Genomic DNA, 11,651 nt, shown 5'->3' with positions numbered 1-11,651 from the left:
TGACTGCTTAACTAAACTCTTTGAAAGCGTGTTGGCACTGTACTTGGTTCTGAATGTTCCTATTGTTCTGTGAATTTGGGCTTGATGCGTTTGGTCATTTGCAGGCAAGTGCACCTATGGGCAAAAATGCACATTTATGTATAAACAGTTATACAGATTTTGACAATAAATTAGTTTGTCTAACTGAAATAAAATTTTCCATGTAATTGCTTTTATAAGTGAGCATATTTTAGCATTAGCATACAAATGAGCCCACAGGCCTAGGCAGATAAAAATGCTAATAAAATGTAAAGATACAACATAATATTAATCCTGAGTTCAGTTAGGTTATTAACGTTAGGCTGCATTACATATATCATTTCCACAATATAGGTAACCATGAACATTTTCTAAGGTAGTGAAAGATTTTGTGGATCAGAATTTTTAAAATCCAAGATTTCATTATCATTGTGGAAATAAAAGCAGGATAAACGTTCTTGTATTCTGCGTAGAAGGCAAATATTTGTTTTTATTTTTCCACTCCACTTCTTCCCCATGCTCTGCCACCTTAATACTTGAGAATGACTTCATCATAAATATGATGATTTGATTTACTGTTATTATAAATTCAGGTTTCCATGAAAGAAATAGTGAGAATGTAAAAGTAAATAAAAAAGTTCCCCCTACACTTGCTTTGCTTTGGCATAGAGCCATGCACTCTCCAGGGGAACTATTCAGGGGAGAGATGCCCCTAGAGTTGTTGGCACACAAACCTCAATATGATGCATCTCTGTACAATGGAGTAAGCAAGCCTGGGTCATTTGAGAGAATTTGGGAATTCACACTTGCCCTTCTGAAGTTTTCCACTTAAGTGAAAGTATTAGTCAGGGAATACTTAACTTCCATTAGGAACACTCAACAATATTATACAACAGAATAAAGTTTCCACCTTGTCAAAAAATATGTATGTGAGTGTATGTAGTATACTATGTGTGTGTGTGCTCAGTCATGTCTGACTCTTTGCGACCCCATGGACTGTGGCCCTCCAGGCTCCTCTGTCCATAGAATTCTCCAGGCAAGAACACTGGAGTGGGTAGCCATTCCCTTCTCCAGTAGATCTTCCTGACCCAGGGATGGTACCCAGGTCTCCTGCATTGTCAGGCTGATTCTTTACCGTCCGAGCCACTAGGGAAGCCCATATGTAATATATATTAGGAGCAAATCAAGCAATCTCTCCTCTTCAGATTTGCCAAGAGACCCCTTCCCTGCCAAACTATGTTCAGATATTATGTAGCCATGCAGTTTACAAGACACTGGATTCCTCTCTGAGCACTAGAAGGGCAAACTGGATAAAAGTATTTCATTACCCTTTGCCTCTTTGATTCAGCAAAGGGCATCTGGGCAAGTCCAACCAATGAGACAGAGGAAAACTATTGCTGGGGCCTTTGGGGAAAAGTTTCCTTGATCTGCTAAAAGGAAATGAGGAAAGGAGACACACTTCCTTCCTGTCATTGGATGTTGTTATTTGAAGCCACTGCAGCCATCCTGGGGCCCAATACATGAGTTCTGCATATTGACACACATCTATGTTTGTTTCCATAGATTAGATGGATAGAGGTAGCCCCAAGAAACCTTGGAGATCATCATATTCAACTGTATCAGTTGTTTTTGTTAAGCCAGATTCCATATTGTTTAGCTTCTAATATTCCCCAATGGAAATCACAGCTATTAAGCCAACCATTAGGTTTGGGAAACAATGATCAATATGGATATGATCTGGTTATTTGGTTAGGTGCCATTTTACAGAGAGACGTTTGCAATGTGACTTCTTTAATTATGCAGTAATTTCCAGACTAGTGTCCTACCAGAATTAATTCACTGGGGTTTGCAGCTTATTTCTAGACTATTTTAAAACTGAATCTAAGCTTTTTAAGAGGGGTGAATCAAATAGAGAGTTATAAAGGTGATTTAGCAATGCTTTTGGCCTTGTCATAGATATTACTATTTAGCACAAATTAAAATAACCTGAGTGTTTGTTTGTATGACCATATGTTAAGTGCTTGCTTGACTCAAATAGCTCCATTCAGTTCTCACAACTCAGGTAGGTGAGTACTGTTGTTATACCTATTTTGTGGATGAGGAAACCAAGGTTAGACCAAAAGTTTACTCAAGATCTCAGGCCTAATAAGTAGAAAAGCTGAGATTTCCAGTCTGACTCCAGAACTCAAGCTCCTAATTACTGCAGTTTTCTGTTAAGGGTCAATATAACTTATTTGTGTTTGAGGCATGTGGCAGATACTCTTGGGCATGTACTGAAAAATCATTCCCCCTTTCTCAAGAAATAGAACCCCAATTTTGCTCAGAGTGACTCATGATGTCACTGAACCATGGCAATTCCATTTTCTTGTCAGTGACTGGTCTGCAGTGGGCATGTGACCATTTTCAGGCTAATAAGGGAGATTCTATGGCAGGTGTGAGGGCAGTCTGGGAAAGATTTTCCTCTTCAGAAAAATGGTAGCAGCAGTGCCTTTCCTTCCCTTCCTGCTTGTACAACCTTCCCTTCTTGCTTGACCTCTGAGGATGTGATGTCTGGAGCTATGGCAGCCACATTGCAATCTAGAGGTGAGAAGCCCAGAGATAAAACCCAACATGAATGTGATGTTAGAGAGCAGGCACAAAAAGAGCTTGGGTCCTCAATGATGTGACTGTGCTGCTGAACTAAGCCCACGACTACTTTCATTTGAACCTCATGTTAAAGATGTAATAACTCCATGCTTTAAGTCACTGTTAGATACTCCATTCGTTGTGGCTAAAGATATCCTGATAGATACAATCTGGGCAAGAAAAGATGTCTTCCTAGAATTGCTGCAAAAATAAATCAAGTGGAGATTATTAAGACTTCATCCAGGAATCTGTTAGTGTAGGTAGTAGTTCAGAAAAAAATACTCCAGCTATGTCTCAGATCTGTGTAAATCTGAGCAATCCACATGATCTCGCTGCTGGTTATTTTCCCTTTTTCTCTCTGGATGTGCTGCTTCCTCTTCTCTGTCTGATTGACTGATAGGGACTTTGAAAAGGCTCTCCTGCTCTCTGGCTCCTGGTTGGATCTGTCTATTGGGATGCACTAGCAGGAGGATGGAAGAGAGAGGTGAGTGAGAGAGAAATCCTCTGGCTTTGTCCTTGGGTGGTTACTTAGGCTGACTGCCTCTCTGTTTGAAGGTCACAGCCTCCTGTCAGGCTGCCCTTTCTGTGATGAGTTTTGGTCCTGTTCCTTCCCCTTGCTTTTTACAGATGGAGCAGCTTGTAGCCTCAGGGTTCCATTTTCCCTTGTGGTTTCCCACACCTTGCCCATATCTTTGTAAAGTACCATTTGTTTCCTGCAGAGGCCCTGACTGATATAATGGTGTGAATAAAATTACTGCAGCTGTTGAAGCTTGGGCCAGTCTATCTGAGAAGTGGTGAGATTGTGGAGTTATTCATAGTTTAAATAAGGGCTTTCCCCAACCATCAAAGGAAGACAGGGGACTATATAAATGTCTTACTGCAGAAGTGAAAGTATCCTAGCTCAGAGGAAACACTTTCCACCTGAGGACAAGGTGACCTGGAAGAGATGGCATTTGGGCTGAGGATGGATAGGACTGTTTTAAACAAAAAGACAGGGGAGAGTGTGAGCCAAATCAGGGAGGAGAGAAAGCTTAAGAAGAGGTTGTGAAAAATTAGTGCTGGATGGGCCTAACATGTCCTTTATTCACTGTAAGTTCTCTCTCCACCTCCTTTACAGGTGAGTGAACTTGAAACTGAGATTTGGTCAAGGTCAGATAGCAAGTAAGTAGCATGCCAGGATGCCAGCCAGGTTTGCTAGCTGGTTCCTAATCCACATTATAGCCCATCTTCCTCTCCCACCCCCGCCCCGCCCCCGCCGCCTCCTCCCCCTCCCGCCCCCAGCAGTCTTGTCAGTCTCTTCTACTAGCCTGTTATCTCCTTGAGAACAGGACTTCCGTTTTCCTCACTCTTGAACCCCAGTATTCTAGCACAGTGTCGAACATAAAGTCGTCCTCCTCTTCATCAGCAACTAAATGGTAAGAAGTACCTACTCCCTGCCAGGCACTATACTGATATTTTATAGGTACCTCATGTAATCTTTACAACAACTTCAGTTCAGTCGCTCAGTCGTGTCCGACAGTTTGTGACCCCATGGACTGCAGCACGCCAGGCTTCCCTGTCCGTCACCAACTCCTGGAGCTTGCTCAAACTCTTGTACAACAATTTGGGAGGGTATAATTATCTCCACTTATCAGCCGAAGATGCTGTGGCTCAGAGAGGTTGTCCAATTTGAGGTCACACAGCGGTATGCAGGACTCTGTTTTACCTTCCATCAACCAGACTCCGGAGTCTTTGCCTCAAAGGATAATAACTTTTGCTGAAGAAATGAACGAACGAAAAACGTTGACTCTGAAGAAATGAACGAACGAGAAACGTTGACACTTTAAGTGGTCGGCTGTAACTGGCTACCCCGAGGCTCTGCCACTTCTGTCCTCGGACTCAGCACGACGCCTGCCCTCCAAAGTACCCCAGCTAGTCTCAGTGCCCCGAGAAGACAGGCGCCCAGGCTCCGCCCCTACCCCACCCAGCCCTCCAGCCATGCCTCCACCTCGGGGAGTTCGGCAGCTCTTCTATCCGAGTTTTCTCCTTGCTCGGGTCGCCGCACCGAGGGCCTCTCTCGGCCCTGCGTTCTGGAGCCGGTCCCACTCCCCTGCCCCTCCTTCTCGCTCTGCCTGACTCTTCAAACTTTCTTCCACCCTCTTTAAACTTCAGTCATCCTAGTGCCCGCCTCCTTCACTTCCATCAGCCAATCGGTGGCTAGCGTTCTCGTCGGGGATCCGCCCCCTTTCCTCCCAGGGCCAATCTTCAACGAGGGTGTCGAGTGCTTGGGCTCCTTCCCAAGCGCCTGGCCCGTGACGGCAGCGCGCCGGGCGCCGCGCGGCGGGAGGGGGCGGGGCTCTGGATGAGGGATGGGCGAGGGCGGGGGGAAGGGAAGAGGGAGGAGGAGGAGGTTGCGGCGGGTTTGAAAGCGGCAGTTTCCTGGCAGCTTGGGCAGGCGTTGGTCTCCGCGATCCAGCTCCGCAGCGGCCACGATCGATCCTGCGACGGGTCTACGCGCGCTTCTGCGCGCCCCCGACGGATTTCTCCCGGTTCCGGCTCTCCCGCTTCACCTCCCCGCCCCCCTGCTTCTGCCTTTCCCGCCGCTCCCGCGCGGAGCCTGGGGGCCAGCCGTCGGCTGTGACCCCGCCCGAAACCCCTCTGGAGCCGCCTGGGGACAATCCCCTTTTCCTTTCTTCAGCCTAACCCGGGTGGCCCTCGCGGAGCCCGGTCAGACCCGGAGATCGCCGCCGGGAGAGGTGTCCGAGGGGCGTCTCGGGGTTCGGAGCGGCCCGGCCCCCAGCGGGCTGTGGTCGGCGAGGGGGACGCCGGAGCGGCGAGGCCCCCCTCGCCGGGCTGCGCGGGCCGCCCGGGGCCCCCAGGCTGAGAGGGGGCCAGAGCGGCGCCCCCGCCGCCCGCGCGGGGTCTCCCCCATGGTGCAGCGGGGTTCGTGATGTCGAAGACGTTGAAGAAGAAGAAGCACTGGCTCAGCAAGGTGCAGGAGTGCGCGGTGTCCTGGGCCGGGGCCCCGGGCGACTTGGGCGCTGAGATCCGGGGAGGTGCGGAGCGTGGCGAGTTCCCCTACCTGGGGCGGCTCCGCGAGGACCCCGGCGGGGGCACCTGCTGCGTCGTCTCGGGCAAGGCGCCCAGCCCCGGGGATGTGCTGCTGGAGGTGAACGGGACGCCTGTCAGCGGGCTCACCAACCGGGACACCCTGGCTGTCATTCGCCACTTCCGCGAGCCCATCCGTCTCAAGACTGTGAAGCCAGGTACGCCGGCCCTGTCTTTCTGTTGCGGAGTGGGGGGAGTCCGGGGTGGGTGTCTGAGGAGCGGCAGCCCCACCCCACCGCTTATCATCCAGGGTAATCCTGAACCTCCAGGGTGTGCCGGACTCCTTGTCAACGGGGAGGGGTGGCGGTGCTGATTCCCATTTTGCGGGTAGGAAAACTGAGCTCTGGCTTGGGCGGGCTGCTCTGCTAGCTGTCACAGGATTGCCACCAGAAGCTGGGTTTCCTTAGTTCGTAGCTCCACCTCCCGCCGCAGTTTTTGACTAGAGGAAAACCCAGCGTTTTTCTGTTCTCCTTTGTGGACGAGGTTCTCAGGATTGTAGCATATTCTTTGGAACAGTCTTAATGCATTTTCTTATAGAGGAAAAGATCTTTATTGCTAAGGCACTTGGTGCCAAGGTTACCACCTAGTGTACCTGAGAGAGCTTAGGTGCTTCAGTGTTTCTTGTACACTAGCAATAACTCGGAGCTGACAGCCTAACTCTTGTCAGCTCAGGTGGTTCAGGTGTCTGTGTACCGATGGTGTACAATATGCGATTTGTGGCAGAATGGTGTATTTTTTCAGGGAGCTGTTGAGTAGTCTGGGTTTCGAAGGAAGGTCTAGGTACCTTCCGGAGTAAAATCTTTTGTAAATCTTTGATTTTACGGAATTTTGTTGAAGTGGTGGGTTGCAAAGGCCCCCGTTGCCCTGGTACCTTTTATGCCAACAAAATCTGCTGCAAAGCTCGTTACGGTTATGGCATACTTGCCAGTTTCAAAGCATTGATCAGACTGCGTACAGCGTACAGTGAAATCTGATAGGAGGTAATAGCCCTCATTGTATTTGTTGTCGATAACATCGCTGGTCATTTCAGCATTGGTGGAATGTGGTTTTGTTTCCTGAGATATTTGAAGGGGAGAGAATTCTGACTATAACGTTACTAGAAATTAAACTGTTTTTTTTTCTGAGTGTGAGTGTGTTCTACTGAATATGCAGTGAATCAAATTATAATGGTCTGCTTAATAATGACTTGAGATGGAAAAAATCAGCCCATCCCTACACTGCAAAATGCTGGAAAATTCTGGAGAAAAATTTAACATGTCTCCCTCACTTTTTTTTCTCAGCAGCTCACTTTGGGAATATCTTTTTAGTATTCTTTAGGCTTAATGGAAACTGATGGTTTGTGGTGCAGTATCCATATGTGTGTGTATTGTGGATGTATACACACACACTCACATGTCTGTGCAATCTTAATTAAGATTTTCTTCATATGGTCTATTCCATTACGTTCATTTTAAACTTATGGGTTTATGTGAGATTCTTTTTATTGTTAATTAAAAAAACTTTGGCAGACTTTAAACATCTTACAGTTTTTTGACTTAAAAAAAATTCTTAATTCAAACTTCTAGAACCATTGGTGAAAGGTGGAGGAAAGGCTTTGGAGACAGTAATTCAGCCAGTCAGGCACTCTCTGTAATATGCAAGATACTACATATACAGTATTATTGATTTAAGTGCCATTTAGTTCATATCCATGAATCGGGGAATATTGAGAACATTTGCATCATTACTTTGTGTTTTGTTTTGATTAATTAGGGGTATATATAAAAGCATTACTTATTTTCTGAAATAGTTTAAAAAATGATTGAAGAGGAAGTTGTTATAATCTCAAGTTATTGTGATTCTTTTAGAAGACTGGGAAATTGTGTCTTCCATTGATATTAGTCTAGTCTAGTCCACATGTTATTCATTTCTCAGCCTTTATATAAAATTTATGAAAATAATTCAAAAGTTTAGAGTGTATTCAGTGATGTTAATTAACTTAAAAAAAAAATCATATACCCCAGAATGTAGTTGACATTTTTGTAGTAATAAAAATTTTCTCTCTTGCATACTGTCTTGTCTTAAATGTTTAGCCAAAGTAAAGTGTACTGGGTATAACACATTTTGTAATCACTAATGATAAAGTTCCAAACAGTATACTTATTTTTTAAAGATACACTCTGCTTCATTAATTTCTAAAGGATACCACTATATGTCATCCGAGATTAATATTCTTCTTTCTAAGCAAGTTGTTGATTCTTTTAAAAAAGAGTGGGTTTTTTAAATTTCCTTAATAGCCTTTGTTGTGTTTAGTTGCTAAGTCACGTCCGACTCTTTGCAACCCCGTGGGTTCTAGCGCATCAGGCTCCTCTGTCCATGGGATTCTCCAGGCAAGAATACTAAGTTGGTTGACAGTTCCTCCTCCAGGGGATCTTCCTAACCCAGGATCGAACCCGAGTCTCCTGTGTCTCCGGCATTGGCAGATGGATTCTTTTACCACTGAGCCATCTGGGGAGCCCTAGCCTTATGTTAGGCATTGTATTAAATTGCTTTCTTAAATGGCTTTACATAAACAACATTTACTATAAAATAGCAAGCTTTTTGTAGTTTAAGCACATGACTTTAAATGTTAGATAGAAACTAAGAACTTGAAGAGGTTATTTGTAAAACTTTGAGTGTGATTAAAGCAGCATATATATTATCTCCAGAGGAGACAAAGATCCTATCCCGTTAGGATTGAAGTATGGAAATACAGAGTAAGGGAATTTTTAAAAAATTTGGTATTCACATTGGTGTCTTTCCCCCCTCCTTTTAATCTAAACTTTGTGAGAAATGTATTTTTCAATGTAATAAGGTATTTTAAAGTATATCTTGTCTCTTCGCTTGATTTAACTTTATTAAATCTTATTACATTATTTATTATTAATCTTATTTGTTAACCTTATGAAACTGTGTTTCTAACATGCCATTTAGAAACTAGCACAGTGCAAGAGTGGATTCAGCCATTTCTGTAAGATGTATTATTAGTAGGGAGTGACATCATATTGTCTTCTGACAAAGTCCATGGTGGGAGAATGAGCCGGACTGTAGGCTCTGACTGACCCAGTGCTGTTTCTTTCTTGATTTCTCCTTTCATCTAGTAGGTGTTAAAGGGAGCTCATCCAAAGCCAGAACCATCATCCAGATGACTTAACAGTGGTTTTATGGCACTGTCTGTCTTTAGCTTTGTCTTGGGTTTTATAATCTTAGTTATAAATATCCTGTTCTAATCTTTAATGGAGATTTGAAAGTAATTCTTTTAAAATATGGCTCCTAATCTGAGAGTTTTTTAAGAGAAATAGGAAATTTGTTACTGAATTCTTACTATTGATGTGGTATTTAGCATTCAGGACTCTCCTGCTCCACCTGATTCTTGGCCCAAATCGACACCTGTTTCTTAACTATGACCTTGTCATTTATTTTTCTGCAAAGAGATAACTTTTCATTTGAATTTGAACTTTGTATTTTCCTGGTAGTAGAGGAAGTTGAACTTTGAACCTCCAGTGGAATTGTTTCATGGTATTGTCCTGTGACCAGGATTAGTTTCTTTGATTTTACTTCAGAGTATATTTTTAAACAACTTCTATTCTGATTAATGATAGAAGTAGTTAATTTTATTCTAAGAATTTTCCATTTCCTAGTCTCTTATTGTGCAGAGTTTTATGGAAAGTCTGCTTCATATACCTTAGACGCATATCCCAGCGGTTGTAAATTATGCGGACTTTATTCCAGACAGTATATATTGACAGATGCAATAAATACATGAAGTCCTTGTCTACTGCGTCATCATGCACACAGGGCATGACAGCTGCCTTGTCAGTTACTATATCTGGAAATGAAAATCATGAGGAACAGTGTTTTGGTTTGTTTGAAGAAAAGCTAATTTGAAACAGATCTTATTTAATGCTAATCAAATGTAGGTAAAAGTCTTTACCACTGACTCTTTGAGACATCCAGTTTATAAGAGAATTTTGTTAAAATGAGCACATTCCTAGAAATACTTTTCTCATCGGTGAAGAAACATTACTAAATGCTTTTAAGTAAGGATGTTTATGTTATGCCAGTAGTGAATAACTCTGCCCCTTTAGTCTCTTTACTTTTGAATCTTTGTTAGTTTTTTTGGCTTAGTGGGTAATTTGGGACTTACTGTGAATTTTGTTTAGGTGGTTGTAACATTTAAAGAAGGGAAATGTGAGAGAAACTGCTAGCCTCCCAAGTTTGCAAAACAAAAAAAATTTCTTGTTACTTTTTCTAAAATAATAGAAACAAGAGACTGGGCTAGGCAGCCCCTTTGTTAGGGAAAATAACATCAAATTTTGATTAACTTTAAATTTGAAACTTTTCTGCTTTTTGAAAGCTTGGTAACAATTTTTTGGGTCTCAAGTTGGTTTTAATAATGCAAGATTTGGGTTCTGAACTCTATTCATTGGTACCTTCAATTCATATTGGGCTTATGCAGTGATAGAACAAACTCTTTAACATTTGGCTTTCACTTTTCACTTGGTTTTTACTTTATGCAGTTTAGGGCTAAAACTGATTTTTATGCAATGAAATTGTGTTTTATGCAACATAATTCTGTGTTTTTCTTGTGAGATCCTGGGATTCTCTTCATAAAACCTCTTGTAAGAAACAGATTTCAGTGATTTTTTTTTTTCCTCCTCCTGGTCTCTAATTTATAAATATATGTACACACACACACACACACACACACATATATACATATGGTGTGTAGATATATATGGTAAAACAAATCTCCGTTCGTTCAAATATCTGACTTAAGAAGTCAGTGCATAATCTTCTTGGGTGAATAGTTTCATATAATGTCTTTACTATATAACCCTGAGAGTGAAAGTGAAGTCGCTCAGTCATGTCCAACTCTGCGATCCCATGGACTGTAGTCTACTAGGCTTCTCTGTCCATGGGATTTTCCAGGCAAGAGTACTGGAGTGGGTTGCCATTTCCTTCTCCAGGGGATCTTCCTGACCCAGGGATCGAACCCAGGTCTCCTGCATTGCAGGCAGATGGTTTACCCTCGGAGCCACCAGAGAGTATTACATATAACCCTGAAGTGCTCTGTAGATTTTGTGGGCACTTAGTGTCTGGGGAGTGTATTATAGGAGAATTTCATTTTTGTGAAGCACTTCAGTGTTACCTGCCAATTTAAAACTTTGCCAGTTTCAAACTCTACCAATTTCCAAGTCAGTTTCTCGTTGGTTGTGATTTGACAGAGGACAGCTGTTTGGGCATTAAATACTAGAGCTGTGTCTACTTTAATTAGTTAATTATTTTTGTTTCTCTTCTAAAATTTTTAGAAATAATCTTGCAATACTGCATTTCGGTAGAGAGAATGAATGCCCTTAATCTAAAACTGTTCCCAAGGGTAAGATTTTCAGTAGCTCAGAGGGTGGTGTTGTGAGAGACTTGGTTGTACGAAAGAGAGGCAAGTTGATTGCTCTTCTCCTTGAACAAATATTATTCAGAATGCTTTCTCCCAAAGTGCTTATTTTTCTTTATAAAGAGAAAAAGGAAGAGTTCTATTACTGGCACACATTCAATGCTCCTCAAGCATTTAGTCGTGAACCTACCATGTGAGCTAGCACTGGTGATAGAAAAACATAAAAATGTAAAAATGAGACAAAAATGGTCTCTGTCTTTAGGAAGCTTTCAAGTTATTGGCAGCGTCCTGATTCATTGGTAAGCAATACCTGTAGTAAGGATTTTACCTTTTCCACTTTTCTCCCAGTACTTAAACAAAACCCTTTAGGTAAGTTTTAGTATGAAATTTTGCTGGAAACTGGGGTTATTAATTGCCTATCCAGCATGCTGTTCTAAAAAGTGGTGTGGAGATGCATCTTAGAGGGTTTAAGTCATGACAAAAAGAGGGAAGTCAAATATAAACAAAG

The 11,651-nt window shown here is 42.9% G+C and overlaps 1 protein-coding gene across 1 annotated transcript in view; it reads left to right on the top strand.

Annotated features, from left to right (window-relative positions):
- Window positions 1-5,572: 5,572 nt before the first annotated feature.
- MAGI3 (membrane associated guanylate kinase, WW and PDZ domain containing 3) overlaps window positions 5,573-11,651 on the top strand; it is a 245,060-nt gene continuing 238,981 nt past the window's right edge. Inside the window, exon 1 of the mRNA XM_052637951.1 lies at window positions 5,573-5,888. Coding sequence (XP_052493911.1) covers window positions 5,573-5,888 — 316 coding nt within the window. The remainder of the gene's footprint in view (window positions 5,889-11,651) is intronic.

Source organism: Budorcas taxicolor, chromosome 3, assembly GCF_023091745.1.
Source record: "Budorcas taxicolor isolate Tak-1 chromosome 3, Takin1.1, whole genome shotgun sequence".
Taxonomy (NCBI): Eukaryota; Metazoa; Chordata; class Mammalia; order Artiodactyla; family Bovidae; genus Budorcas; species Budorcas taxicolor.
This window is presented reverse-complemented; position numbering and strand designations above follow the sequence as displayed.